General features: G+C 51.4%; 9 protein-coding genes across 9 annotated transcripts; 5 read left to right on the top strand and 4 right to left on the bottom strand.

The window, feature by feature from the left end:
* Positions 1 to 1,009: 1,009 nt before the first annotated feature.
* BKA58DRAFT_452971 (killer toxin Kp4/SMK) lies at positions 1,010 to 2,369 on the top strand (the record flags this gene model as incomplete). Its single annotated transcript, XM_046174442.1, has 6 exons — positions 1,010 to 1,082; positions 1,134 to 1,286; positions 1,342 to 1,524; positions 1,574 to 1,951; positions 2,022 to 2,183; positions 2,236 to 2,369. The coding sequence occupies 6 exons, from the start codon at positions 1,010 to 1,012 to the stop codon at positions 2,367 to 2,369; spliced, it is 1,083 nt and encodes a 360-aa protein (XP_046029603.1).
* Positions 2,370 to 2,410: 41 nt separating this feature from the next.
* BKA58DRAFT_102670 (glucosidase II beta subunit-like protein-domain-containing protein) lies at positions 2,411 to 4,318 on the bottom strand. The gene is made up of 3 exons (XM_046163765.1): positions 4,159 to 4,318; positions 3,379 to 4,104; positions 2,411 to 3,325 (listed from the first exon to the last, which is right to left on the bottom strand). Exons 1-3 carry the CDS (start codon positions 4,252 to 4,254, stop codon positions 2,561 to 2,563), a joined length of 1,587 nt encoding a protein of 528 aa, XP_046029602.1. The 5' UTR covers positions 4,255 to 4,318; the 3' UTR covers positions 2,411 to 2,560.
* BKA58DRAFT_332996 (heterokaryon incompatibility protein-domain-containing protein) lies at positions 4,306 to 7,196 on the top strand. The gene is made up of 2 exons (XM_046168194.1): positions 4,306 to 5,100; positions 5,155 to 7,196. The coding sequence occupies exons 1-2, from the start codon at positions 4,787 to 4,789 to the stop codon at positions 7,163 to 7,165; spliced, it is 2,325 nt and encodes a 774-aa protein (XP_046029601.1). The 5' UTR covers positions 4,306 to 4,786; the 3' UTR covers positions 7,166 to 7,196.
* Positions 7,197 to 8,591: 1,395 nt separating this feature from the next.
* Positions 8,592 to 11,998, top strand: BKA58DRAFT_102662 (uncharacterized protein). Its single transcript, XM_046163764.1, has 2 exons — positions 8,592 to 9,593; positions 9,642 to 11,998. Exons 1-2 carry the CDS (start codon positions 8,795 to 8,797, stop codon positions 11,951 to 11,953), a joined length of 3,111 nt encoding a protein of 1,036 aa, XP_046029600.1. The 5' UTR covers positions 8,592 to 8,794; the 3' UTR covers positions 11,954 to 11,998.
* A 416-nt stretch (positions 11,999 to 12,414) lies between these two features.
* BKA58DRAFT_102651 (nucleotide-diphospho-sugar transferase) lies at positions 12,415 to 13,875 on the bottom strand. The gene is made up of 3 exons (XM_046163763.1): positions 13,295 to 13,875; positions 12,879 to 13,230; positions 12,415 to 12,815 (listed from the first exon to the last, which is right to left on the bottom strand). Exons 1-3 carry the CDS (start codon positions 13,739 to 13,741, stop codon positions 12,577 to 12,579), a joined length of 1,038 nt encoding a protein of 345 aa, XP_046029599.1. The 5' UTR covers positions 13,742 to 13,875; the 3' UTR covers positions 12,415 to 12,576.
* A 1,823-nt stretch (positions 13,876 to 15,698) lies between these two features.
* BKA58DRAFT_452961 (MFS allantoate transporter-like protein) lies at positions 15,699 to 17,998 on the bottom strand (the record flags this gene model as incomplete). The annotated part of the gene is made up of 5 exons (XM_046174441.1): positions 15,699 to 16,481; positions 16,537 to 16,913; positions 16,966 to 17,375; positions 17,440 to 17,731; positions 17,793 to 17,998. The coding sequence occupies 5 exons, from the start codon at positions 17,996 to 17,998 to the stop codon at positions 16,156 to 16,158; spliced, it is 1,611 nt and encodes a 536-aa protein (XP_046029598.1). The 3' UTR covers positions 15,699 to 16,155.
* Positions 17,999 to 18,639: 641 nt separating this feature from the next.
* Positions 18,640 to 20,184, top strand: BKA58DRAFT_452958 (uncharacterized protein; the record flags this gene model as incomplete). Its single annotated transcript, XM_046174440.1, has 1 exon — positions 18,640 to 20,184. One exon carries the CDS (start codon positions 18,640 to 18,642, stop codon positions 19,939 to 19,941), a length of 1,302 nt encoding a protein of 433 aa, XP_046029597.1. The 3' UTR covers positions 19,942 to 20,184.
* A 1-nt stretch (position 20,185) lies between these two features.
* On the top strand, positions 20,186 to 22,736 carry BKA58DRAFT_102571 (beta-lactamase-like protein). Its single transcript, XM_046163761.1, has 3 exons — positions 20,186 to 20,319; positions 20,379 to 20,530; positions 20,586 to 22,736. The coding sequence occupies exons 1-3, from the start codon at positions 20,292 to 20,294 to the stop codon at positions 22,416 to 22,418; spliced, it is 2,013 nt and encodes a 670-aa protein (XP_046029596.1). The 5' UTR covers positions 20,186 to 20,291; the 3' UTR covers positions 22,419 to 22,736.
* A 1,377-nt stretch (positions 22,737 to 24,113) lies between these two features.
* On the bottom strand, positions 24,114 to 27,032 carry BKA58DRAFT_102563 (uncharacterized protein). Its single transcript, XM_046163760.1, has 3 exons — positions 26,893 to 27,032; positions 24,777 to 26,837; positions 24,114 to 24,722 (listed from the first exon to the last, which is right to left on the bottom strand). The coding sequence occupies exons 1-3, from the start codon at positions 26,930 to 26,932 to the stop codon at positions 24,313 to 24,315; spliced, it is 2,511 nt and encodes an 836-aa protein (XP_046029595.1). The 5' UTR covers positions 26,933 to 27,032; the 3' UTR covers positions 24,114 to 24,312.
* Between the last annotated feature and the right edge of the window lie 346 nt (positions 27,033 to 27,378).

Below are 27,378 nucleotides of genomic sequence, written 5' to 3'. Positions count from 1 at the left end.
TAGGATGATGTCAGAACAGTGGAGGAAAGAACGAGTGAATTCGCTTGCCACGTGCTTCACTCGACCACGCTTCCTCTGTCCCTTCATTCGCGACTTTACTTCATCTTGAATAGTTGAACGACGCGTTTTCTTCGCGCCTTCAAGTGAAAGACCGGGTGTCTTGTTCAATATATGTATATTCTCTTAGGCACTTTGCCACCGTCTTGTCCAACGTGTATGTAGTGACATGCACCTTCTATTAAGACATAGCAACTTTAGTATACGTGTGCTGAAACGAATCTATGGACATGTTGCAGATGTCAGACTACTTCTACGAGTACGATGCACATATTCATTTCTAGTGTCTCACTACATCACTCCTCGCTCTTCGCTCTTTCCCGATTTCCTCGCCTTTTCATGGTCTTTCCCGTCAATTTGTTTGTTTGGGGCTTGGAATAACGTCACTGGGGATCTAAGAGTCGGCCATATTTAAAAAAGTAACCTTGGAACTGTTTAAGCAAGGAAGGGCGACGAAGAGTTTATGGTCGCAGCGCTTGTTAGCAGTGAGGTATAGGACTATAACCAGATGAAGACATAGAACTCCATGAGTAGCTGCGATGGTCTCGAGTCGTGTGAGTTCCCTATACTGGTGTGTATTCCGGAATCCAATCCTATGGAGAGACGTCAATGAGCGCTGCCAAGACATGTGTAGGGTCTCGCGTTGGCTACAAGAGAATAGAAGTACAGACTATCGTGTCTGATACGGCAACGCATACGGTGAACTTCACGCTTTCTCAAAATTAGTACCCGTTTCTCTACCGCTACTCAGTCTAAGCTTTCTCTAAGTGGTTGCTGGACCCTGGATCTTGTTGCCTTCACCTTCACTCGGATCCAACACGCTCCCATTGCAGTATATAGTTCCTAGGTTTTTCTCAGCCGCCTTCATTCTTCGTCTATCCCTCCACTGAGTTAAACCAGAGCTGGACGTCGACTTTTTCTATAGTTACACCAGTCTTGAGCAGCCATCAACATGAAGACCAAGCTCCTAACCGCGACAACCACTGTCCTTGTTTGGGCGGCGGCTGTTTTCGCTCATCCATCTCGTGTGCTCTCCACTCCAGCTCATGTAAACGCCTCACACTAATCTTCTGCAGACCCCAACTCCGTATATGGCGTCATACCTCGAGACCAAAACCCCAACGATGCAGATGCGCTTCTTGGAATCAACTGCCGCGGCAGCGCCCTCTGCTCGCTCCCATCTTGCACAGTCAGCCTCGCGACAATCAAGAAATATGTTGATACTCTTGGTATTTCATATGCATTCCCTCGTCGCACTGAGCTGTGCTGATAATTCTGATCTAGACGACAAGGAAGAGTGGGGTAACGGCGACCAGATCGTTTGCAATCTTTGCCCTGGATGCTCGCCACTAAGCGCAAACTGCGCGGGTATCTGTGCCTTCCCACAGAAGCTTAAGACGGACGAGAAGGTCAATGGCAGCCTGATCAAGAGCAAGATCAATGACCTCGTCAACCACAAGTGCGGTAGTGAGTATACCTTGGCCTACAGTGCCTTCCAATACTAAGTCATTGTCAGGATGTGGCAGCTGCCCTACTAAGCCGGGAAACGATGTTAACACCGGCGAGATCACGGTCAACTACGTGACGTCTGGCTGCAAAGAGGGTGTCTGCGATTACAAGCGCAAGACTTCCCGCGATGAGGTTGCTTCTAGCGTTACAGCCGACCAGACTGCCGACGAAGATGCTCCTGTCGACCAAACTATCGATACCGACGTTCCTGCCGACCAGACTATCGACGTCGACGATCCCATCGATACCTCCCTTCCTCCTGGGACGTCCGAAAACGTGCATGCCCTTGGCGCCCCTAGAGGTATCAACTGCAAAGGTAGCAGCTTCTGCAAGACTTGCGGTGACAAGACTATCGAGCGAATTCTCAGGTCAATAGATCTGATGGGTAAGTACACATAAGACTAATTCAGTTACCTTCTTATCATGGGTGCTCTCACTGATACTACCGTCCGTAGACCAAGACTGGGAATTCACAAATAACCAGCACATCGTATGCGAACCATGTGAGTATGGATACACTTACGGCATGTGTATCTTCCCTAGAAATCTTCACCGGCCGATTGCCGTCAAGGATGTAAAAGTGTTGGTCAAGCGACTCCTGAAACATGGGTGTGAAAGTAAGTTGTACTCATTTCTGGTCGTTGACAAGTGGGGTCTAATGTTCCTTAGAATGTGGAAGCATTCCTCTCCATGAGGGCTCGGAAAACGCCCAAGGCATGCTTACTTCCAACTACATGCAATATGCGTGCCCAGGGAAGAATTACCCCTGGGGCTGTGGGCCCAATCCAGTAAGGCCAAAGTAGCATCGACAGTGTGTCGCCTATCGGCACGGGAGTGCATGCTCAGCTGGCCGAAGAGGCGTATCTTACATGCTCTGCCAGGACTGAGAACGAGTTTGGAAATGATCAGTACGAACTCTTATCCTAGTTGCACCAACATGTAGGTCATAATCATAATAGCCGTAATAAAGTGTCATGACTATACCAGAAGTGCTTCAAAGCTCATCTTTGTACACCTCCTCACTCCCCTCCTGCATCTCTTCTTCCTCATTATCCTGCTCAACCTCATGTTCCTTTTCCTTGCCCATCCCCGCACTATCGCTATCTTTGTTCTTCGTCGACTTCTTCTTCGTCTTCTCAGTCTCCTGATCTTCGGTATCGATGATACCTCTAAACTCCCTGCCTCTTGGTGTGTCTACAAGGTCCAGCTTCCATCCCTTCTTGCCAGCCAGCTTCCTCAGATTGGCTTTCAAGGTCTCGACATCCTTGGGATCGGCAATGTTGAGCTTCTTCATCTCCTCTTTGGACATCTGCTTGCCGTCGCTACTCGCCACGGTGCCGATAAATGTCTCCTTGCCTCCACCGACAACGACGGATTTCTCAATCACTTTGCCTTCGCTTCCCACAAACGACTTTGCTCCGACTTCAATGCCGCCAATCACAATGCGCTTGGTAGAGCCCTCGAGGCCGTCGGCGAGGTCGCGGAGCGGGTTCGTGTTGGCATCGTCGGCAGCGTTGTGAGCAGCGATGAGTCGTTCGGCTGCGGCCAACTTGGCAGATAGCTGTGCTTCTGTCCATGCGTCCACTTCAGATTCTGGAATGACGGGTTCACAGGTTATAGGATGTGCGAGGTTCTCTTGTGGCGGGGTGAAGGCAACGTCGTGGCAGAGGCGAGGCGTGTCGACGATCATGAGGTAGGAGCAGGTGCTTGTTTCTTTAATCATGGCGATCCGATCGGCAGACTGCGGGTTGCAGTGAAACTGGAGGAGATGTTAGCATTGTGGTAAGAAACAATGAAGCTGCAAGGACATACCTGTACGTCGATCTTGCGCGGCTTGCCCGTCAAGTCGCACTCAGTACCATCGGACAGCCGCTGCACCATATATCTGCTAGACCCCTTGGTCTCTAGTCTCGAGATCTCCAGGCCCTTCTCGTCATCGTCGGTCGTGTTATCCTCATCATCAAAAGCCTCCTTGCTGCCCTCTTCGTTGCCTAGTGTCTTGCGCGCGTCCGCTTTCTTGGTCTTCTCCTCCTTCGGGTACCTTCCCAATACGAAGCTGTATACGCTCGTGTCTTCGACAGGTGGGTAATGGGGAACACCTCGACTTTGTGGCAGCTGGTGGAACTGCTTGACTTCGTCCTTGTAGCAGAAGCTGTAGCTCCACCAACCGCTCACATAGTAGATGCAGTTGCCCTTCATGCCTTCGAGTAGCTCCCATCCACGGTCTGCTGCGCGTATGAGCTCCTTCTCTTCCTCGGCTTTGGCTTCCTCGGCCGATGTTGTGTCATTCTGCGGTACCTCTTCTGGTATTATGGGTATGCTGCATAGGTACCGCTGTCCGTGCAAGACGACTGCTTCGTATGTTTGTTCGAGCGCATCGTCTGCGGGTGGTATGTTCGCTGCCGGCTTGTCGCGCTTCGATAGTTCTTGCGTCTCTTGCGAACCGGGTGTTGCAGAGCTCGAGCTGGGTGATCCGTGGGAGAGGAGAAGCGTCGCATCGTTCTCGGTAACGAAAGTGTCTGGCCACAGAACCTCATACTGGGTGTGCTGTTAGCAGATGTTGCTGCTGTCGGGGTGCGTGGCGCGTCATACCTGTGGGAAAGCGAGCAGGTCGTCGAACACGCTGAACGCATGCTGGTTCGCCAGCGCAATGCGCAAAACCGCCGGAAGTGCCCAAATGCCCCTCATTACGATAAGAGGCCCTAGATTTTGTGAAAGGAATAGAATAAAGGCATGCGCCGTGGATCTGATTGCGGAGTTCCTGGTTGCGGCCAGATGTCACTTCCGCGGGGCTAAGCTGCATTCGGTAAAACCTATGAGAGATACATAAGGGCGCTTTCCCTATCGAACCATGTTTCACGCACCACAGCCGCTTCTCTTTCGCATTCAAGCAAATCTACTGTGTAATGGTAGGCTCCTGATCACTGGTATCAACACTGGCAAGAGTATATCAGGCTCGATATGATGTCATCCGTTCGACCCCTCATATCGAGGCTACCTGCGCGGTCTCTGCTGAGTTCGAAGACAGATCCACTTGTTCTCGACAAATATAAGGCGTCTCCGGTTCGACGCGGGGTAGTATGCACAGCCGTGGTAGTGTTCCTGACCGGTCAGCTTGCTGCCACGCCTTCTAGCCGCGAGCATTGCGCATGTGAAATCACACTTAGCTTAGGTTGTTCTTTCCTTCGTCATTGCAATCATCAAATCGTTCCATGCGAGCATGTTGCTCTCTCCCGATAGCGCGCGCAAGCAACATGCGGCGACCTATCCCGGCCTTCCACTTCAAGAGAATCACATTCGAGTCGTGCGACTGTTGCCTGGCAGATGGACCGAACCGATTCGCTGCGAACTGTCGAATGTCAATATCGAAGTCGCGAAATATCGGACATTGTCTTATGTATGGGGCTCGCAACATATGACACGACCGATTCGACTTGATGGCCGACGCTATCCTGTTACGGTGAATCTTGAGGGTGCACTGAAACATTTGCGGGAAGCGTACAAAGACGGGCTCGACCTCTGGGTTGATGCGTTGTATGTATGACACTCGAATATGCTGACATGTATATCTAACCTCTCGGCGTTCAGATGCATCAACCAGAAGGATGGCGAGGAAAGAACTCATCAAGTTCAGCTGATGGGTCTTATCTACAAGAAGTGTGAGGAATGCATAGTGTATCTTGGAGACAGCCTGGACCATGCCGATCCCTCTTTGACTGAAACACCACCCATCCGACACTTTGAATATAGGGTTCCCGCACCGTCTGGCAAGAAGAACTCTAGCGGCAGACTAGGCGTCTATGACATCTTCTCATTCTTTCATGACCTTTCTTTCAATGAACATCTTCATACACAGCCGGTCTTCGATAATGACGCAGAGTCATCGAAGACAGGTTCACATCACGACCAACCCCAATCTCGATCACAGCTATTCGAAACCTTGAGGAGGTTCACGCATGCGCCATTCACACCCTGGTGGACTCGTATTTGGGTTATACAAGAAGTGACAACGCCTCCTCATGTTGTTGTTACATACGGTACGATATCTGCATCCTGGGACATATTTGCCAAAGGCGCAGCCAACTATACTTATCATAGCGCCGCTTGCTGCAAGAAAGTTGTCCAAGGCCTGCCATCAGATCAGCAGAAGGTCGTCTCTGACAGCTGCAAGAAGATCGTGGGGATAGAACAACTTCGATGGAGCACGCTTTCTTCATCCATCACTCCTACTCACCCAGTATCGCCTGGGTTGTTGAACTTGTTGACGCAGTTTCGCGATCGTAAAGCGTCTGATCCCAGAGACAAAGTGTATGCTCTCCTCGGTATGGCTTGGACTCCGCCAGGGAGGACACCATTGACACCAGACTATTCGCTGAGCGAAAAAAGCGTCTTTTGTAAAGCTGCGCTAGAGTCTATCTACACGACGGAATCACTCTCGATGTTCAGCACAGAGCTCGGGCGAAAGTTCAGAAACGATCTGCCTTCGTGGGTTCCGGATTGGGGAGCGCCAGGAGGATATACGTATACTGCACGCGCAGAAGGCATTGGTCTATACAACGCAAATCGTGACGAGGCTACACCCATGACAGTCAAGCCGATGGGAGAATCTGCCTTGAGATTACGAGCCGCGAGGATGATGTGTGTGGTTGTACTCGGGGAGACCATGTTGGGGGACGATGCGGCTTATACCCGGCAAACACTCCATGAATGGTTGTGCCTGTGGAACAGTCATACGTCGCTAGCAAAGGTTGGAGTGCCGGTGAAAACGCCAGTAGATGAGCTTTTCGTGAAACTCATATGCGCAGGTGCAATACACCCCACCTATGCTGGGCTACCATATGGTGTACGTACCGTACAAGCGTACGATGCAAGCACTTTTGAGAGCTGGGCAGCATACTCGAGAATTTCTCCTGTTGGGAAAGCAGACGACACAGCCGTGGTCAATGATTTATCCAGGCCTATGCAACTGTGGAGGCAATTCATGTTGTTGTGGCCAAAACATCCGGTTCTATACGATCGCCGCCCGTCGGGTGGCCGCGACCAGTACTTCCCTAATGGTCTCTACAATAACACCTTGGATGGGGTTCAGTTGATCGCTCGATTACGTGAGCTTCTCATCTATTCTGATACCGAACTGGATTTCGATCTGCTTGACTACTTTCATGGATCTCGTCCACGGCCTCTCGCTCCATGGAAAGACCTGTTTATCCAAGTCGAGCAGGTACTTCAAAACACATTCGGTCCCGGCATCCATCCAAGTCTGGATGCGAGAAGGAGTCTCATCCCAGATCTTGACAATTCGATAAGTATAGCAACGCTCTCGCGGCGCCTCATTATTGGCGAGGACTTCTTGAGGTGGAGCCCTGTCACTGGCAATCATTCTTTCGGATTAGGCCCGGCGGGGACGGTTGAAGGGGACGAAGTATTCCTTTTGACTGGTGGCAAGACGCCATTCGTCTTACGTCGGCGTAGTGATACAGATGACACAATTCCAGGACCAAGATACGAGATCATCGGTGATTGTTACTTGCAAGGGTTGATGGATGGGGAGGGAGAAGGGCTTGCGTTGGATCGTTGGGAAGACATAACGCTCGTGTGATAGCTTAAGTAACGCTACGTGTTTCGCAATGGAAAATATTGTTAACATGAACTTTATAAAGGCTAAGACTCTGTAAAGCAATCGGGGTCTCTCAAATGCAGCTGCACGTAAAGATCTGACATACGGCATGAGATCGAGAGTTTGTCGCGACCAGATGAGTGTCTGGAGATCAAACCACTGTTTCCGACTTCCAACCCCCCAATGTACATATCCAAAAGTCTCTTGCGAAAAGACTTCAAGCTCGAACGCGAAGCCCAGAAGTGTCTGTGGAATGCGTCCACGGACAAACATCGCAAACAAGCCACACACTATGATTACAACACATGCAAGCGATAGCCACTATTCCCCTGTCAGATTATGGGCCCACTTAGTAAGGGTCAACCCAAGGATGACGTTGCCGACGACGCGAAAAAACACGAAATCGCGTAAGCACGTGATCTTGATGCTGCCGCCTCACAGCATCCCAGCAGCACCTATGTAAAGACTTCCAATCTTCTCAGAAGCAGTCTCGTCTATACATATCACAAGTCGGAGCTTCTTCTTGTGTAGTGCAGCGTCGCAAACGTCACAGAGGTATTGTATCTTTCCCTTGTACGGAGTGCTGCCTTGCATGCACGAGGGAGGAGGTGCCGTCGGGGCCCACTTGGAGGCGTCCAGCCAATAGCGGGGCGAGCGCGGGCCACCCAAAGTCTCACAACTCGCGTCGCCTCGAGGATCTGCTTCCTTTCACTTCCGACGTTCGTGTTCGGTGTCTGCGTGGTTCTGTTAGCAAGGTCTGTCTTCGCCTCAATTGCAATCGCGTAGCTGTTGCTTACCTGGACGTGTTCATGCTGACAGATCGCCGTAGAGCTTGTTCCTAGGGCAACCCTTCGCATCGTCTTCTCCACACCCGTCCGCGCATGCCATCAAGGCAAACATCTGCATCGCCGCGCTCACTACATATACATCCCGCGCTTTCTGCGACTGCGTCGCTGTAATACATATTGCATTACCGTTCGAGCCGACTCGCTTTTGTCATCGTTCCATCCCATACAAGTTGAAAAGTGTCGGAGACCTGAGGCCTGGAAAAAGAAAGCACAGGGGCCATACAAGTAAAGAAGCGCTTTCTGTCAAGCCGGTCTCCAGCAACATCTGTTCCAGACAGGATAACGAAGGACTGGTGCCGTCCAGTTGCATTCTCAAGAAGCGTTCATTCACAAGTCTCAGCTGCTCGTTTTGTTGAAGAGACATTGACACGTCCCATTAACTTGGAGTACGTAGCAGAGACTCTGAGTCGAGCTCATTCCAGAGTACTTGTTACCTGTGCCGAAGTCCAGCGAGAACGCTCTCAACGCGACCATTACCATCCATTGAACGCACGGCCCAACAGCGTGCCTACGTTACCAAAGCGATCGCTCACTCTACTAGAAGCGCAACGACCACCAGCTGGCGCTAGACCGATATCGCACGTAAAACGAACCCCCGCAATTGTCGCGTATAAAACCCCGAGACCCGCCTTTCAGTCACCCGCTCGATATCTTCAGTCGCCTCCCTCTCAACTCCCACGGGCACGCCGTTCGTCTGGTCCTGGGTGGTCACTCCCATAAAGCGCCGCAAGATAAGCTTCGGAACGTTAGCCTGGTACCCATCATGGAGGCCGACCCGTCTCAGCAGACACAGCCTGCAACTCAACAGGTCCTGGATCCACGTCGACTAGGCAGGAACAATTCGGGTCTTAATGACGGTGACATTGCCGATGTCTTGGTCATTCTCCACCCAGCTACTCCTACAGCCATTCGGATCGTGGAGCAGACAGCGCAAGATCGACCCGAGCATGTACTTTTCCGCAATTCACTCGATTCCATGAGTAGTTCAATTACCGATGTTGAAGAGCAGGAGACATTCATCATCAACGCTCCGGAAGGACGACAAGGTACCAGCTCGCGGGCCGGCGCAGATCTAGCTCTACGCATGTCATCGGCGAAGAGATTGAAGTTCAAGCCGCTCGGGTTCATATTCGGACGCAACCACCAGAGCGCCGACGTCATCTTTGGCCAGGACTCCGGCAAGAGGATAAGCAACCAACACTTCCGCATATATCTAAATGCGGATGGTCTTCTCATGCTCGATGACATGTCCACCAATGGCACCATAGTCGACGATGCGCTCCTCAAGTGCAAGGATCCACGCTTTAGTAAGATGCGGATGCTGAGCTCGGGATCGATCATCTGTATCCAGAACTCCAACGATGCAGAGATGATCAAGTTCATCGTCCGTGTACCGTCTAGAGTCAACTACATGGACCGCTTCCGCGACAACCTGCGCAACTTCATCACGGAGTGCACTCCAGACGCTGGGGACGCACAGGGCAAGGTTATTCAGCGAATCACCAAGCAATATGGCGGACCAGCGATGAAGTGGGATGGTGGTGATACCTATAATATCGTCGGTATGTGTTGCTGCAATAACACAAGCAATAGCTGCTAACTCTTCCCAGGGCAGATTGGTAAAGGCGCCTTTGCGACCGTTTACCAACTCGCTGAAAAAATGACTGGAAAACTCCTCGCAGCTAAAGAGCTGGAAAAGCGCCGATTCATGAAGAACGGTATGCTAGACAAAAAGATCGACAACGAGATGAAGATCATGCAAGACCTGCGTCACCCAAATATCGTCCAGTTCACAGAGTACCACGACCAGGGCGATTATCTCTACATCATCATGGAGTTCGTGCGGCAAGGAGATCTACAAGGCTACCTTAATCATCATGGATCCATGGAGGAGCATGTTGCGAGGTCAATGGCTCAGCAGATCCTGAGCGCGCTTAGTTATCTGCACCGCGCTAAGATCACACATCGCGACATCAAGCCCGACAACATTCTCATCTCCGATCTGGATCCTTTCACGGTCAAGCTGTCTGATTTCGGACTTTCAAAAGTTGTCAAGCACGAAGAGACCTTCCTCAAGACTTTCTGCGGAACTCTGTTGTACTGCGCCCCAGAAGTGTTTCCTGACTTCAACGGTCAATCAAAGGGAACTAAACGTCGACGTGGTGCCAAGACGTACCACTCGTATAGCTCTTCCGTGGACATATGGTCCTTTGGTGGTGTCCTATGGTATTCGCTATGCGGCGAACCTCCATTCAGGGGTATCGCTGATGCTACCGGCGAAGCCATGTTCAATAATATCATGAAAACGCCCCTCGACCCGACACCGCTACGCAAGGCTGGTGTGTCCTCTGCTTGTATCGATCTTCTTACTAGTATGCTGCGAACCGACCCTGCAGAACGTCCAACCGATCGCGACTGTCTCAACCATCCTTGGCTTAAGGATGGCGCGGAACTTCTCACCGACCCGACTCTTCAGTCCATTGCGGAAGAAGACGAGCCTGAGGACGCCGAGCAGCAGCTGTCGCAGCTCAGTCTCCAGGAGGAGGAGATCCCGGAGTCAGACGAAGATGGAGGCATTCTGTCCGATGAAGAGCTTATGGGCTTTGTCAACGAGCGTCAGCCAAAGCGAGTTCGCGCCGATCCCTTGTACCCGCGCAACCAGGTACGCGATCGCGGCGACTCAAGCGTTGAGCCGTCGTTTACTTCCTCACACCGTGTAAATGAGGAGAGCTTCCAAATGGCCCCAACACCTAGGCAACCTCGTCTGTTCGGTGAAATTGGCCAGTCAGCTTTGCAGAGTTCCGGCGTCTTGAGTGCTCATGCCCATGACGCCCTGTCGCAAGATGGGTCTGTCCGCCTTGTCCAAAATGATGGAGCAGGTGAAACGAGTTACACGACTGGTCAGTCAGAGTTTCAGGGTCCTTTCACTGCGCCCGCACAACTAGAGCGCGGCTTTTCTTCGCCTAGCCTTCTTGGTGCCGAGTCTTTGGTACGAGATCTCAACATGACCTCGCCGCACTCACCTGTATCCAGGACACAGAGCCCGGTTATGCCTGCGACCCCCAGGACCCCGGAAGTCGTTCAGCACAGTTCTTTGGAACAGTCGTCCAAGGACTTCAGTCAGATCAGTGAGCCAACTCCGAGAGCACGACCTATAAATCGCCAGATCAATCTTCCTTTGACTGCCTCCTACTATTACGATCCGATGGACCCGAACACGCATAATCTGGAGTACGCTTCCAGAGTGAGTGGGTTTGACTTCGTGTCCAATGGCCGCAATGCCACCACCGAAACATCTGCATATCCGGACACAACAGCAGCTTCGGACGCAAGTGCGCAGTCGACAAGATCAAGCATCGCGAGAGCACCATCTCCAGCGGTAGCAATCCCTTCTGTTCCAGCAGAGCTTGATATCCGTCCGCCACCCCGGCGACTGGGTAAGCTCATCGCAACCCCCGACTCTTTCGCACCCAACCTTACTCTCAACATCGATCAGAGTAAGACTTCTTGGGGCCGCTTGAGCAACAACACGATCGTGTACGAACATAAAGGAGACACCCGCGTTCCTAAAACAGCCTTTATAGTGTTTTTCTACTCGTCAGGCGGCCAGACCCAAGAGACAGTGGATGATCTGTCACAACAAGGCAAAGATTGGACCAGCTTGGAGAATTTGAATGTTGGTATCTGGACTTGCGCCACACATGGTATCTCCATAAACGGCAAACACTTGAAGCAAAAGGACGACAAGGGGCGTGTTATCTTTGGACATCTACATACTGGTGACATCATACAGGTGTACCACGATGTCCGCGGAACCGAGTGCCTCAAATTCCGCTGCGAGTTTTACCTTGGAGCTGGCAAGGAGCCACGACCAGCAGGCGACAGCTTCAGCACATTGATTGGCAGCCGGCTGTCACAGTGAACATGGCCTCACCAATGCAGAACCCACACATGAGTGTAATACACCCTGGCAGCAATTTCTCATTTCTTGAACAGCTTCATCCATTCCGGTTAGCGGGCGCTGTTGACTTCTGTACTACTACGACTATTCCTACATATTCCCTTTGTAATGGCATCACCTCGGTGTTGGGGCTCCAAGATCGGGCAAAATCGTGTTCTTCTCAGAGTGAAAGCATACTGTTTGGGTGGTCCATGGTCGGTGTAAGCGTATTGTTTCTCGTTTGGCGGAGAATTCGTGAATATGGATTGGGGAGAAAGCATAGATAAAGTGAGGATAGTGAAATGCCTGGGAAGGCAAGAACGTCAGCTAAAGAACAATCAGTGAAGCAACTGCCAGCATGGCATACTTGACTTCTATCTTGAATTGTACTTCCCGGTGTATATATAGTGAAGGCTCATTATCCTTTAGACATTCGTCCAAGCTTGCTCTCCGTGTTCCGTTGGTGATTCAGACGGGGCTTTTGCACGACTCAGCTTGCCATGACCACACAGCACGTGGGCAACAATCGCCAGCATGACCATAAACATGGGCCAGAATCTGGTGGTTCATGGAACAGCATATGGTATTTGCATAGCTCAATCCCTCTAAACGAATGGACTATCACGTTTCACTCGCTGGCGAGCTCTTATCCTCCTCACTCTAGTAATACCACCGACCATTCCGATCAAAGCCGCAGCAACACTTACTATTGCCCATGGCCGATCAACAAACCACAACACCACAGCGACATCCGAGCCATGCCATGAACCGCCGGGTTTGTGGCCGAAGAAGGTGTACTCTTCCGAGTAGAAGATTCGCGGTAGAACGAGGAAGGAGGTGGGGTCTGTGCAAGACAGGTCAGCTACTGGGACTTTTCTCCTTTACAAGACAAAAGTGGCTGGCTTACCAAGATCATTCCGTGCCTTCCGCTGTTTACATTGCCCATTAAGACACTCCTCGAACCATTCTTGCAAGATTGTGCTCGTAAATTGCGGTCCAGTTGTCCAGAAGATTGTGAGGTACGGGAAAAGTAGATTCCAGTTGTGTGTGACGAGGCCTTCTGTCATCTTCTTCACGACCGGGTGCTTTGCCGCCGATGCCATCAAGTCGTTGTTGACGCCCAGTGGCGATGCTTCTGGGAACCAGGCTGGGAAGTCTAGCAACGGATCTAGTGATCGTCGGCATGCGACATCTAGGTCCATGTACACGCCGCCGAAGTGGTAGAGGGCGAAGTACTTCAAGGCGTCAACCTTTTGGATCTGAACATGGGCGGGCGAAGTCAGTATATGTTCCAGTTGCAGTTGATACATGGAGAATACTAACAGGATATCTGTAACCATCGTATGTCGGTAGGAACCAGGCGTATTCGGTGGACAGAAACTCGCGAGCGCTCGTTGCATTCCACATGCGGATTTCGTAGCTCGGGTTGTGCTCTCGACAGAGTTTGGGCGATCCGAATCCAATGGATGGGCCTCCACTAGAGCCTTCATGATTTGGATAGATTCTGTCAAACCATATGTAGTGTATTGTGCGCGGAATCTTAGACCCGGTGTATGTAGAGACGTAGTCGGACTCCAGAGGTTGCTCATTTCGCGCTACGGAATCGTTCAGAGCCTTAGCGTAGGACTCAGGGAAGTCGTCGAAGGTGATCTTGCGGCGCTCAATGTATGCCTGGAAGGTATGTTGGCGCCTGAAGATGCTGAAGATCTTCAACAGCGCTGCGGCAATGGCGATTCGAATGAGGATGTGGCGGAGGAACATCTTGTTCATACTGTCGAAATGCTAGCTTCGATGAGCAGAAAGAAAGTCCTTATGCGTGAGAGATAGTCGACCTTTGATTCTCTGCTTCGAGCAAGCGCCCCTGTGTCAAAGTTTCTCTGAGCACCGAGTAGTCCTAGATACACCGCCCCAACGCTAGTCTCGCACATACTGTAGCATCGAATCATCTTGACAGTTGCGCCCTACAGGTGACAGGGCTATCGTAAGATGAAATGTTGATCTTAAAGATACGAGTTTCAGGAGAAGAGTCGTGGGTAGCATGCCAGAAGTTGCACATCCTGGACCCATCCTGGACCCGTACTGCGGTGCAGTGATGGGCCGAGGACCACATGTATTTGCTGTCAGTGCCCAAATATACACCGAGCATGAACAGAGAGAAGCAGAACGTGCCATGACCCGCCTAAAGCGCGAACTCCCCATGCCATTTTTCATCTCCGATCGCGATGACAACAAGAATGTTTGTTACCACATGTTCGCTCGTGGCATGAGTCCGCTACTAAGGCTGACGTTCACGTATTCTGGCCTCCTGTAGCATTCTCTATCGGGGGGGAGAGATGCAAGCTGATTCGCTTTGCGGTACTTGCCAGCGTCGGACCGAGCGACTAATGTGGCCAAGCTTTACAAGCTCCGGGTATGGTTCTCATGTTGACTTCAAGCATTTTGAGTACGGAAAGCGGTGTTTTGAAACGTAGAGCGGAGCTCGACCGCAGTGGCTGTGTGGCCTAGCTGCCTGCATAGTCCAGCCTAGGGGACTAGCGTCCTTCGATCAGAGAGGTTTCTACCGTTGTGACAGCACGGATAGGCCACTTGTGCTGAGATCCCGCCAATTGGGACTCGATCACCGTTCAATGACTTTCCAGACACACCTCAGGTTTCCTCCCAACTGGATGCAGCGGCTTGCCGTTATCCGGTATTAGCAGAACTGGCAACGGAAAAGCCCTTTTCCCCAAATTAACCACTGTTTTCGCCATCAATTTGCTATAAGCCACAGTGCACATCAATCTTGATGTTCTTCAAGTGGCCATCGGCAGTGAAGCGAGACGGTACTTCTAAATGCTCAAATTGCGCGAGACATCCAAGCATGTGGAGACTAGGCAAAAGCAGCGCTGTTTTTGCGTGTCTCAATGAATCCTCAGTGCGATTGTGATTTTCAGCTGGACATTCTAGGAAACTGACGACACGTTGGAAAGGACATCGCTGTACGAAGAAACCTGCTTCTTCGGAACGGCAAGTCCTAGTCCAGATCCAGGGTACTCCTAGTGTTCATGCGCATCGAGTGTCTTCCGTGCAATGATTGCAAGCTCTTTAGGGAGGTGAAACAAGTCGACTTGCTGCGCCGCAGCTGTTCCTAAGGTGAGAACGGGGGAATACTTAGTCAGATGGAAATTACTGCTAAGTCTGTGTCGCACGTGCCAGTCTCGAAAGCGTAATATATATCCAATAGCGGAGGTGGCCGATGTCGTCTATTCGTCCCTGACAAGGATGGGGACCTGCATGTTTTCTTAGGTGATCAGCGCACTCGTGGCTATACACTCAGCCTGACAGGGCGTCTTCTTCAGGAAATCGATTCGGCTTGCTTGCTATGCTTGACGAGAAGGGTATGGGCCGCGCTTAATGTGCGACGTGAGAAGCTGTGCGCAGAGCAGATGCGTTAACCGGCGAGTTCTGACGCGGCCCCGTATTCGCCAGTTCGCAGGGCCTAAGTTTACTAATCAAATAAGCTCGTCTAATGCGTAGAGTCAGGAACAGCAAGATCTCGGTGATGTCAAGGTCTTGTACAATACAGGGATTCTGCGTTGTACATCATAGGGAGGTTCCGCCGCAAGCTATTCCTTCATTATTTGTGCCAGGAAAGACGTGGCTGCACAATCCGGAAAAACGTTTCCTTTCGCTAGATCGATGGCTGGTACATTTTAGCTGGTTCAGCAACTTCAGCTGAGGGGACCGGAGTTCAACTCTAAGTGATGGCGATCGGATCGTCGCGAGACGAGCGGGAAGCACGAAGAGATGGGACCAGGCAGTTGGTGCAACATCGGCGGCCTGATGCGCGGCGTCCTGCAAAGGGCCAAGGCAGACCCCGTAGTGGGTTCCAGGACCGGAATGGCTTAGGTAATGCTGGTCTGTGGGCGCCGATATCCCCCAACGCGCCGCTCGGCACTGTCACGGCAAACCCCGTGGTTGTTGGCACGCATGGTCTCATCACAACCTTAGCACCGGAATAGTAGGGCATCGGAATAGTAGGGCATCGGAATTGGCTACTTTCACTCGGACGGCCGCTAAGCTGCGCGGGGAAAGACGGTGCGCTACGTAAATATGTAGTTTCAACCTTATTGTCAGCTACCCTTTAGGTGCTGGCCACCCACGTGTAGCAGCCATGTGGTTTGCGCTCTCCTCCTTGCCCGGTCCTAATACACGTAAATGAAGTCTTCGTTTTTCATATCCGTTAGGTCAGAAAAGCCGTTGTCTTGCTCCTGTCTCTGATCTTGTGCCTCGATCTCCACGCCCTTTTGTGTCATTTCTTTCTTCTTCAACATACTTTCGTCAATTCTGACTGCGCTCTTACCCACTTCTTCTCTGCGCTTTGCGTGCCTCTTATTCAACAGTGCTAGGTATATGGGTATTAAGAGCGCGATGATAGCTACGAGCGTGAACATGACCAAGTTGGAGATAAGGCCTGGCCGGTAAAGAGGCGCGTCGTCCACCGAGTATAGCAGCGGGCCAATGACGTTGCCTATCGTACGCAGTCAGTATTGTCCCACATCTGGTCTTGAACGGATATCACTTACCGGTGCACATCCCAATGAACACCATAGCCGACGTACACTTCTTCTTTGTGTCACCGGCAGTGTTTTGAACATGCCAAGTGTATATTAAAGGTGTAATAGCGGCGAGGCATGATACAAGGTAGTAGCCAAAGAGCAGAACGCCTTTATGCTGGCGCGGCACGGTCAACATCATGATTGTGCCAATGATAGGAAGGATGGCGACGAGGGCGATGGCAAGACCTTTGCGACTCCAGCGCGTTGCACCCCAGGAAGAACCCAGAATGCAGACGATCTGAATGACACCAAAGGGTATGTTGAAAAGGATAGATTGGAAGTTGCTGTAGCCGAAGTCGCGGATGATAAGGTTGCCGAAAGTAGAGATTCCGCCACTCGCTATGCTGTACAAAGAACATCAGTAACGATATCGAGACATAAAGGGTCGTTACTCACGATATTGCGATGATGGCAATGAACCAGCACCAGGTCTTAAGGTCAATAAACGTCTCCCAGACCTGATCCCACTTCCATTCTCCTGACTGGATGCCCATCTGATTAGCCCGCAGACGCTCGACTGCGATGAACCTTTCTCGCTCGGTCAGGTATTTGGCTTTCATCGGGCTATCCGGCATTAGGACGAGGACGACGAATGCATATAAGACAGTCAGAAGACCGCAGAACATGAAGATGATCTGGTACTTGTACAGCGATTCGCTGTTAATGTGTCCTAAGCCGTAGGTGAATAGTGACCCAACAATGAATGTGACACCATTCATAGCGTTCCAGTATCCAGTCCGAAGGGTCTGCTCGGACCGGCGCCACCACATCGTTGTAGTTGCCACACATGCCGGTGCGATCATGGCCTACAAAAGTGAAGATACGAAGTCAACGTATGTTCCATGTGCATTTCGTACAGCTCCGACTTACCTCGAAGGACCCCAATACGAATCGCAGACCAAGGAGGCTTTTGAAGTCTGTACAGGCGGCCATGATAGCTAGACTACTACCCCAGAGGAAGATGGCTGTTCCGATAACTTTTCCCGTGGGCAATTTGACCAGAAGGAAGGCTGCGAGCGGCTGCATGACCAGTTGGGCAAGGTATAGAATAGAGCCAAGCCATGAGTATTGACGTCCTACTAGTCTGGCATCTGCTTGAAGACCGAAGATGGAGACGTAGGACAAAGAGGATTTGTCAAGCTGCTGGAAGAAGTAAGCTCCTCTAATTGTAGACGTTGAAAGTCAGTGCATATTTTATCTGCAGTTCGTACAAAAGTACTTACAGCAAAAGAGGAAGAACGCGATAGTCTACGCGCTTGAGGACAGCGCGCTCTTCTTCATATGAGAACGACGCATCATCGACATGGGCGTTGGCCAAGAACTTGGCCGCCGCGTCCGCCTTCTCAACTTTGTGTGCAGATGGAGATGAAGAGTACTCGATATGGGTGATGGCATCCTCTTTAGGGGCTTCAGAATGTGTTGTGGTCATGATGCCTCGGAACGAAGACTGTAGGACCCTGGGTTGCTCCCTTGAATGACTTACCAAGGGATCGGCTCCTCTACTTATCAACCAAAAGCCCTTGCTCGGATATCGTAGACCGACTGGTTGCGTCTCCGAATCTTGATCGCATTCAGGTATCGATGAAGGGACGCCTGGATGGCCATGTGCGTTTCGAGCTTCCTGCCTGTGCTAGCAGCCCCTCACAGCTCTGTTGTTCCACGTATCACGCTTTGCCATTGGTTCTTCAATCGCAAGAAGACCGTTAATCCACGAGCTTTAGTCAAGGAGTGAGCTTCCCCGCAGAGCTCACGCGGTAAACTCTATTCCTGGCTATGATCGTCTCTGCCTCACTTTCCCCATGGGGGTGAATGCTGTGGGGCCTCTCTTCCGGACATTGGCTTACCGGGCGGCTATAGGGACGGTAAAATACAAGATCGACGTCGTGACATGATGTGGTTCAGCGTTCGGGGTTGACTGCACCGAACATCGAGGGGTGTGACCGGGGTAGCGATACACCGATGCATCATGATGGAACATTTCCAAAGACGTTAAGAAATGGCTACAGGACGAAGCCTTTGATCGCCTTACTTCTGATTGAACTCCTACTCTTGTATTATTTGTTGGCAAATATGGCAGGGGAAAATAAGCAAAAGAAATACGCGCTGATTGGCACAGGCGGTCGTTCGTCCTTCTTCTACACCGCGATAGCAACAACTTACAAAGAAACCTCTGTTGTCGTAGCGCTGTGCGATACGAACCAAACACGACTTGACTTTGCGAACACACAGCTAGAGTCTCTTGGTCATGTCAAGGTTCCCACCTTCAAGGCGTCGGATTTCGATCGGATGATCCAGGAAACGAAGCCAGATGAAGTCATCATAACAACAATCGATCGTACACATAACATCTACATCGTCCGCGCGTTAGAACTGGGCTGCAATGTCGTAACGGAGAAGCCTATGACCATCGATGCACCACGGTGTCGCGAGATTTTCAACGCAGTAGAACGAACGGGCAAGAAAGTGCGCGTTACGTTCAACTACCGCTATGCACCCCACAACACCAGAGTATGGGAACTTCTCCGCTCTGGCGCGATCGGGAGAGTGACAAGCATACATTTCGAATGGATGCTCAACACGTCGCACGGCGCAGACTACTTCCGTCGATGGCACCGCGACAAGCGCAACAGCGGGGGTCTGCTCGTTCATAAATCAACACATCATTTCGACCTCGTCAACTTCTGGTTATCTTCGCGTCCGGAAACAGTGTATGCACAGGGTAACCTGAACTTCTACGGGCGAGAAAATGCCGAAAAGAGAGGTGTACAGGAGTTTTACACACGAGCCCATGGCAGCGAAGTGGCAAAGAGCGATCCATTCGCACTTCATCTGGAAAACAATGACAAGTTGAAGAAGATGTACCTTGATGCCGAGCACGAAGACGCATACTATCGCGACCAGAGCGTCTTCGGTGACGGAATAAGCATAGAAGACACAATGAACCTCCTAGTGAGATATGAGAATGGCGCGGTGCTGACCTATTCTCTGACCGCATACGCACCCTGGGAAGGTTTTCGCGTCTCGTTCAACGGGACCGGCGGTCGTGTAGAGATGGAAGTCGTCGAGAACAGCTACGTGAACAGTGGGGGCGACCAATCGCTTGAAGGATCGCTCGAAACGCGATCAATCACACTCAGGAAGCTTTTCGAGAAGCCGCAAGATATCGAGATCCCAGATTCCGTCGGTGCGCATGGGGGAGGCGATGAGGTGTTGCTAGCTGACTTGTTTGGCGAACAAGGTGCAGAAATCGATCAGGATATGAGAGCTGCGAGCCATATCGATGGTGCGCTCTCGATTTTGACGGGCATCTGCGGTAACAAGTCGATGGCTACGGGGCAAGTTGTGAAAGTCAGTGATGTATTCGTAGTGTAGATAGAAGCTTTATGGCATGCGCAGGTATGCCGTACTAGCCGAGGTGTAATAAAGAGCTCTCAAAAGATTCATGCCAGCGCGCAGCGATATGCAGCGATATTCAGCACCTCCGTCGTTCAACTTTTGGATGTAGTAAGCGAGAATGTAGAGTGACTTTGCAGGAGTAAGCGTCACTGTGTGGGTCGAACGCGGCTGCCCGCATCGAAATCGCGCTAACCTCGACGCGCCTCTCCCACCACCTGCACTTGCCCTCACGATCATCGTGCTCTACGTCCGCACATCTATCTAATACCCAGATCTCAGAGTATACCTGGAAATGTCACGATCAACACTGTTCGGATCGCATCTCCATGTCAACGTTCAGAGGCATTGTAGCGGGTAAATGTCGCCCCGCCGTGGCTGGCGCTCAGTGTGCCCTGACTAACGCGTCACTGCAGAGTTTCCTCAGATCAGAATAGACTACTTTCGACAACAACCTGGACTTAAGGCACCCCTTGCATGTTTCTTGAGTCACGTACATTCCGATCATTTGACTGGTCTGGAGTCGTTGCGGGCCCCATTCGTGTACTGTTCGGCTGCGACCAAAGAGGTAAGTGGCAAATTTGCTACCATACATGTCATGCAAAAGCTGACATGCTTTGCAGATACTCCTGCGACTAGAAACGTACCACTATCGCGTCAACTTTGCTAAAGGCATTCTCGAAAGTCGCAATGTCACTTACGATAGAAGCATACGCAAGTTGGCCAAGGCGCTTCCTCTGGACACACCAACCGCAATCGAGTTAGCACCGGGCAACAGCATCAGGGTCACTCTTATCGATGCTAACCACTGCGTTGGAGCTGTTATGTTCCTGATTGAGGGTCATGGCAAAGCAGTTCTTTATACCGGCGACATTCGAGCAGAAGAATGGTGGGTGAACTCATTGATACAGAACCCAGTACTTCTGCCATACACACTCGGAAGCCGGAAATTAGACTGTATGTATCTGGACACGACCTTTGCCACGAAGGAAAAGCCCTACCGCCAGTTTCCGAGCAAAGCGCAAGGTATACAAGAGCTGCTCAGCAAAGTGAGTGACTATTCCGACGACACTATATTCTACTTCCATTCTTGGACCTTTGGCTATGAGAATGTATGGATAGCGTTGTCTGCATTTTTGGGCTCTCGAATTCATCTCGACGACTACCGAGCACGCATATACGGCTCCTTGTCCACATTGGATAAGCGACAACTGCGAGAAGCGGGGCTCGATGTCCAAGCCAGCAACAAAGCACTTCAAGAATCTGGACTTGAGATCCGTGAGGCCCCTGCTTTATGCGGTTTCAAAAATGGAAATCACATACAACCGGGATGTCTGACCTCCCACGAGAACGTCCGCATCCACAGCTGCGAGCACGGCATGGGCTGTTCTGTCTTGGAGCGCGACACGAACGCCAAAATCGTACACATTATTCCGATCGTCACGCGCGCCAACGGCGAAGAAATTGCCGAGTTGGGTGCGGGAGGTGGAAAGGGTGACCTGGACCAAAAAGAAGAGCTGGAGTCTGGCGGGATGGGCGACGTCAATAAGTTGATGGAGCTCTGTGCTGCATCCATAAATGATGAAAAGTTGCTTGCAAAGGTCACCACGCTACTTCAACAGACTCTCTTGGGAGACGGTAAGCTCGACCTTGATTTGCAGCTACAAAAACAGTTTGAAGATACCCAACACGATTTGTCTCTAAAGACTCTAGTCTCTGTACTGTCATCGAATGTTTTGAGAGATTCTGAGAATGGACCGCCACTCAACAGGACCATTCGATTTCCGTACAGTCGGCATTCTTCTTACTCCGAGCTTTGTGGCCTTGTCGGAGCTTTCAGTCCTAGAGACATCTTTCCATGTACTGTTGACGAGACCCACTGGACACCTGACCTCAGCACGCGGAACCTATTTGGTAGTCTCTGCTCAGGCGAGCTTTTCTTTCACGACACGGTAATGATGGATATGTACAAAGCCAGAGTGGACTGTGAGGGCCGTCAAAAGCGAAGCAGGGAAGAGAGCCCGATTGATACGCGGATGAACGAAGAGACTGCCAGCCCCAATGCGACTGAAAGGGCTGACGAGGAAGCTATTGCATTACCCACGTCGAGACAATCTGCACCAAGCAGGCCATTCGAGATGGAAAACATCCAGATGTCGAAGATCTCGTCTATGTCAGGGACACCCCCAGGGTACAGTCTTCGTGGCCAAGTGACTGTCCAGGGCCTGTATCATGCAGTAACCAATCCATCTCCGACTCTCAAGCAAAAGACCGCGGCCTCCAATACTCTCTCCAGAAAAGATGCGCTGGCGCTCAGCCCCCACAAAAAGCAACGGATAACGAATCGGCAACTCGCGTATGACGCAGCACTTGGGAAAAACGGCCTTTCTTGGAGCGATTTCGGAGGCTTGGTATCAACCAGAAGCAAAACCAGCCAGGATGAGCAGGAGCTCTAAGTGGTACTCTAGCCTTATAGGGGTCTGTGGGCTTGATCAAGTCTCTTGGGAACGTGCGACGCGTTGACTATGGCTTATTGCAGTTTGTTTGAGTGAGAATAGTGTGGAAATGGCCTTCACATGAGATAGTTTAAAACTGCGCTCATTTGCATTAACATCACACGCAGTTATGGGCGGTGCTTCTCCAAGTGCAAGTTGAACTAACAACAACTCTACGCTGCTTGCAATCCTGTTCGTGTCGCTTCTCTTCATCTAACGCGTCTTGTCATACCTCGTCATCTCATTGGAGTGTCCTCTCGTTCCAATAAACCTCCATATCATGCCCCAAGTTGGCATCTCTCTTGAAATTTGTCGCCTACATCGTATCGACCCACCAATACTCGCCAAACACCTTCAACGGAAAGTCTTCAGCCTTCGCACCTCGTCTGACATATGACCTAACTGCCGCCACCAAATCACATCGATACTTCTGCATCAGGATATGCCTATCCAATTCCCAATCCCCAAAGTCGTGTAAAGTAGACAACCGAGCCCTATTTTCCCAATGCGCTTGTATAGACTTAAACCGACCGAGGTCAATCGGCAGCCCAGTGAATTCCGTGAACTTTCGTTCTACAGCCGCGGCGAGAATCTGCCATGCGCGTCCATGGCCGTCTGAGCAGAGGTTGCCTGCACGACTACGGCAGCTGCGACAAGCCTATTGTTGGAAGAATGAATGACAGACTTTGTGTAAGAGTGTACCGAGCATGTCGAAGCTGTCTAGAGATGGCCTTATTACAATATTGTAGGAAAAGCCGTGATACGCTGTGCCCATCGCGTCTGGGCAGTTCTTGAGAGGCTTAGTGAGCCAGCGGAATTTGGACTTGCGGTAGAAGATGTCGGAGCCGAAGAAGAGGACATTGATCTGCGTCCACAGGTCGCGGATCGAGGGTATGGGAAAGACTGTGTCGAGACTGGTAGGTGATGTAGGCGGTCTGTCGGGGAAGAGCAGCGACATGTAGTGTTGTATCCAGGTTCGAATATTTGTCAACGCGGTGAGTTGTGTGTTATTGAGTGTTTCGATGGGTCAGTCGAAGTATCGTACTGCCGTTCTCGTCAATGTCATGGCTTCGCTCCGGAATGGCGAAGCCATCATCAAGGGCTCGAAGCATTGATACCCAAACTCGTTTGCAGCACCATTAAACTCGAGTTTTGGGTGATGGTGAAGATGAAGGGTGCAATTGCGGTAGAATTTGTAAAGTTGTGGATCACACTGATCACAGTGGCACACTGGTTTGGAGTCATCAGTGTCGACGAGTCTGCGAAGATCTTTGAGAGTATCTGGGCGTAATAATCTCTGCTTTTTTTTGTGTCGAAAGACTTTCCTGAGGCTGGATCCGATATGGAACTCGGTATGAATTTCTGGCATCTTGATAATGTTACTGAGAAATCAGAGGTGGAAGCTGATGTGGTGAGTGAGCCCAGGAGCACTTTATAACACCTACAGCTCCGTTTCATTGGGGAATGAGTCGATGGGAAAAACTTCGTTCACGCTACAGACCACGCTGCAGCGCAACGCGGTCGATGATTCACCAAACCATAGTTCGGTATGAAGACGACCACTTTAGACGAGCCCTGGCAAACCACCATTCCCGATATGCCAATCCCCCAACGTACACAGTTGAAGTTCATCGCGAAAAAAATCTATGCTCAAGCGCGAAGCGCAGAAGAATACCCGGACAAAATGATCATCTCGAATGTGAGCAAGCCAAATACAATCCAGATCTTTGGATTGGGGTGGCGTAATGCAGTGAAGTGATACTGGATACGTATGCTGAAGATTTCTCATTGCTTTCTCTAGTCCTGGCTTCGTCATTGCTCATAGACTCCCTGAACACCACCTCATAGCAACACATCAATGTCCTACGCCACCTGCTACCCAATTCATGAATTCAGGATCGCCTGGGTTTGGGAACATACCCCTATCCTGTGGTGGTTGTCCTTGCGCTTGCTGTTGCTGTACAGGCACACCCTGATTCAGCTGTTGCTGCTGTTCTTGTTGTCGTCTTCTTTCTTCCTCCTGTCTTCTTTGCCTTTGTGTCCTGTAGTAAAGCAGGAAGGCCAAAGCCCCGCTCAGGGCCAAGATGATGAGTGATTCCAGAATGTCCGAGTCAATCTCGTCGCCATGATAGCCGTCGCCGTAAAAGTCGTCGCCGGCTGTATGCGTGTCGTCGTAGTCGTCGGGTTCGTAGTCGTCCCAGCCAGCGAGTTCGGCTTCGAGAAAGGCGTTCAGCCACTCCGAGAGTGTCCACTGTTTCTTGACGACTATAGCCTTGTTAGCATCCAGACAGCAAATAGATTCTGAGGATGACGCCTTACCGGGATCTTCTTGGATGGACTTAATGTTGCCGTTTGTAAAAGTGTTCCACCAACTCCGGAACCTAAGCTTGTACAGTGCCAAAACGACAGGTAGATAGGCCTCACGTGGATTCGTCTCCAAAGCCAGATCATAGTGTCTCTTTGCGAGGTGGAAGTCTTGGTCAATGCCGATGCCATTCTCATGCATCCAACCCAGATTCCACATGGCTTGTGCGCTTCTCATGGTCTCAGCTGCGGCTTGGTAACAAGCTGCAGCTTTCTCAGAATCAGGTTGTGTTCCGAGGCCCATCAGGTAATAATCCCCCATCTTGACCATAGCATCAACGTTCTTCTGTTCGGCAGAGCGCGTCCAGTATACCAAAGCCAGGCACGCGTCGCTAGCTAGCGAGGCTTCTTGCTTCATAAAGGGCAAAAGCCAGTTGAATGTAAAACGAGGCTTGACCTGATCCAGGAGGTAGGCCACGTTGGCCTGCGCGACCTCGAAGCCTTGCTCAGCTGCCATCATGTAGCTTACGAGTGCGGTCTCTAGGTCACCATTCGCATAAGCTTCATTAGCTTCGGGGAAAGACGTAGAGACTAGTTCGGCTTTCTCCGCAACGATCTTGTAATACGTGGCCGCCAAAGGACAGGACTTGGAGCGAGCGATACCGTTGTGCGTCATTTCAGCTAAGTAGTAGAAGGCCTCCAGATGTCCGTGCCTAGCGGCAAGTTCAAAGTATTTTGCGGCAATGGCGATGTCGCCTTGGTCCAAGAAGAGCGCACCTAGCCGAACTTGTGCGACTGCCAAATCCTGGTCAGCAGCCGCGCCAAATAGCTCAGCAGCCTTCACGGCATCTTGAGGCACACCGAGGCCTTTCAGGTACATGATACCCATAGAGTATTGCGACAACGCATCACCCAAGTCCAAGCCACGTCGAAACCATTTCCTCGCAAGCTCGAAGCTTTGCGGCATGCCTTCACCGCGCAGAAACATGCGACCAAGGTAGCCAGCAGCCTTCGCGGCCAGCTTCTCGACGGTAGGCGACACATTCGCGTTGGGTTTGCCATTCTGGGGCCAGTACATGCGAGCAAGCTCCATGAAGCGTTTCTTGGCCGCTGGGAGGTCACGTTTCAAGGTTCGTGCGCCATCGTAGTTCAGCTTGGCAAGATTGAACGTGGCCCTAGCATCGCCCTTTCGTGCTTGGAGATCCATGTATTCGAAAACGTCGTCGAGGGAGGAAAAGGCGTCGGACTGAGCGCTGGCGACTTTGGCATTGGGACCGGAGCTGCTTGTACTCGCGCCTTCGCCATACACGCCACCCTGATCGTCAGCGATGTTGTACGACTCCCGCGGCATGGAGTGGCCGCCAGGTGGTCCAGATCGCATGTATGCAATAGCCTTCTCCGCTGCCGCTTTGTAGAAATGCACAGCCTCCTCGCAGTTACGCGGAGTAGAGATGCCTGCCGAATGTCTGTATGCAACAGCCATCTCTGACCGCACGTCTCCGCCTTCTGCGCCCAATGTGTAGTATAGCATGGCCTTTGCCTGGTCTTGCTTCACTGCTCCGCCGATGCCGGTCGCGTACATGAAGCCAACCATATGCTGTGCCGATGCATTGCCGTTCAAAGTCGCGAGCTCGTGGTATCGTCGAAAGGCTTCGGAGTAGTTGCGCGGATGCGTGTAATTGCCGTAGAAGTTCATCTCGGCGAGGGTGAATATTGCGTCGGCATTCTTCTGGGCTGCTGCCTCTTCCAGCAGGGCAACGGCTTGTGACAGAGAATGCCCCAGCTGCTTCGGGTGTGGGTTTGTCGTCAACAGCTCCTGCTGTGGGGGACCGTTCATGAAGAGAAGAAAAAAGACCTCTTTCGCATAGTACGCGCTGGTGCCCAAGATGCCAGACTTCTTATCAAAGTTCCACCATGGTGCAGCAGCCGGTTTGATCGTGTGTAGAAGCGTCGTGGCCTCATCGAAGGCCAGTACGCCCTGGTGTGGATTCGCGTCTCCTTCTGTGTTCCCCCATCTTGACTTCCAGGCCTCCTTGCTTTGGTCCGAAGAAACGCATAAGAATAGTGAGAGAAGGACTGCGAGTCTACAAGTCAGTCAGAAGCTTCCCACGTTGCCTGCGCAGGTGCTTACCGAAGAGAAGCGGCACACGCCGCTGAAGCTGTGGCCTCATTGTGGGTATATGTCGAAATTCAAAGTAATGCGAAGAAAGAAACTCATGGCGTCATCTCGGGAGGTCGGAGGCAAAGGCGCGACTACTTGTAGGCAGTCGTGGTGAAGTTGCTTGTAGAGGCCAGCTTTCCACTATCACGGCCGGGGTGGCAGTTGCGCCCCCGATGCGTGGCTCCCGCAGCCAATGAGCGTTGACGTCACTCATGTCACAGGTTCACGCGCTGCAACGTCGCCTTGGGCTTTCTCTGCTTCGACTCGTGAACGACATCCAAGTCTCTGGTTGGAACTGATCTCCCGCGCGCTCGCTTCATACCGTCGTCGCTTATCCTGCGGTCTTCGCGGACGAAAGCCCTCGGGCAAGGGCAACCGACCTCTTTCTGCATTTGTCATCGGCGGAAGCACTAGCATCCTTGCACGTATCGTCATGATTTCCATTTACAGACGCGT

This window comes from Alternaria rosae, assembly GCF_020736505.1.
Source record: "Alternaria rosae strain MPI-PUGE-AT-0040 chromosome Unknown BKA58scaffold_2, whole genome shotgun sequence".
Classification (NCBI taxonomy): Eukaryota; Fungi; Ascomycota; class Dothideomycetes; order Pleosporales; family Pleosporaceae; genus Alternaria; species Alternaria rosae.
Note: the sequence above shows the minus strand (reverse complement) of the source record. Positions and strands in the feature narration are given on the sequence as shown.

Bases quoted from the DNA above. Each gene is read 5' to 3' on its own strand.
- BKA58DRAFT_102670 (XM_046163765.1), bottom strand. From the start codon at position 4,254: ATGAGGGGCATTTGGGCACTTCCGGCGGTTTTGCGCATTGCGCTGGCG. The intron at 4,105-4,158 runs GTATGACGCGCC...CAGCACACCCAG, and splicing joins ACCTGCTCGCTTTCCCACAG to TATGAGGTTCTGTGGCCAGA. The intron at 3,326-3,378 runs GTATGTCCTTGC...CATCTCCTCCAG, and splicing joins CGCGCAAGATCGACGTACAG to TTTCACTGCAACCCGCAGTC.
- BKA58DRAFT_332996 (XM_046168194.1), top strand. From the start codon at position 4,787: ATGTTGCTCTCTCCCGATAGCGCGCGCAAGCAACATGCGGCGACCTAT. The intron at 5,101-5,154 runs GTATGTATGACA...CTCGGCGTTCAG, and splicing joins GACCTCTGGGTTGATGCGTT to ATGCATCAACCAGAAGGATG.
- BKA58DRAFT_102662 (XM_046163764.1), top strand. From the start codon at position 8,795: ATGGAGGCCGACCCGTCTCAGCAGACACAGCCTGCAACTCAACAGGTC. The intron at 9,594-9,641 runs GTATGTGTTGCT...AACTCTTCCCAG, and splicing joins TGATACCTATAATATCGTCG to GGCAGATTGGTAAAGGCGCC.
- BKA58DRAFT_102651 (XM_046163763.1), bottom strand. From the start codon at position 13,741: ATGAACAAGATGTTCCTCCGCCACATCCTCATTCGAATCGCCATTGCC. The intron at 13,231-13,294 runs GTTAGTATTCTC...GCCCATGTTCAG, and splicing joins ACGATGGTTACAGATATCCT to ATCCAAAAGGTTGACGCCTT. The intron at 12,816-12,878 runs GTAAGCCAGCCA...TGTCTTGCACAG, and splicing joins GAAGGCACGGAATGATCTTG to ACCCCACCTCCTTCCTCGTT.
- BKA58DRAFT_102571 (XM_046163761.1), top strand. From the start codon at position 20,292: ATGTCAACGTTCAGAGGCATTGTAGCGG. The intron at 20,320-20,378 runs GTAAATGTCGCC...GCGTCACTGCAG, and splicing joins GTTCAGAGGCATTGTAGCGG to AGTTTCCTCAGATCAGAATA. The intron at 20,531-20,585 runs GTAAGTGGCAAA...CATGCTTTGCAG, and splicing joins GTTCGGCTGCGACCAAAGAG to ATACTCCTGCGACTAGAAAC.
- BKA58DRAFT_102563 (XM_046163760.1), bottom strand. From the start codon at position 26,932: ATGAGGCCACAGCTTCAGCGGCGTGTGCCGCTTCTCTTCG. The intron at 26,838-26,892 runs GTAAGCACCTGC...GTAGACTCGCAG, and splicing joins GCGTGTGCCGCTTCTCTTCG to TCCTTCTCTCACTATTCTTA. The intron at 24,723-24,776 runs GTAAGGCGTCAT...ACAAGGCTATAG, and splicing joins GTCCATCCAAGAAGATCCCG to TCGTCAAGAAACAGTGGACA.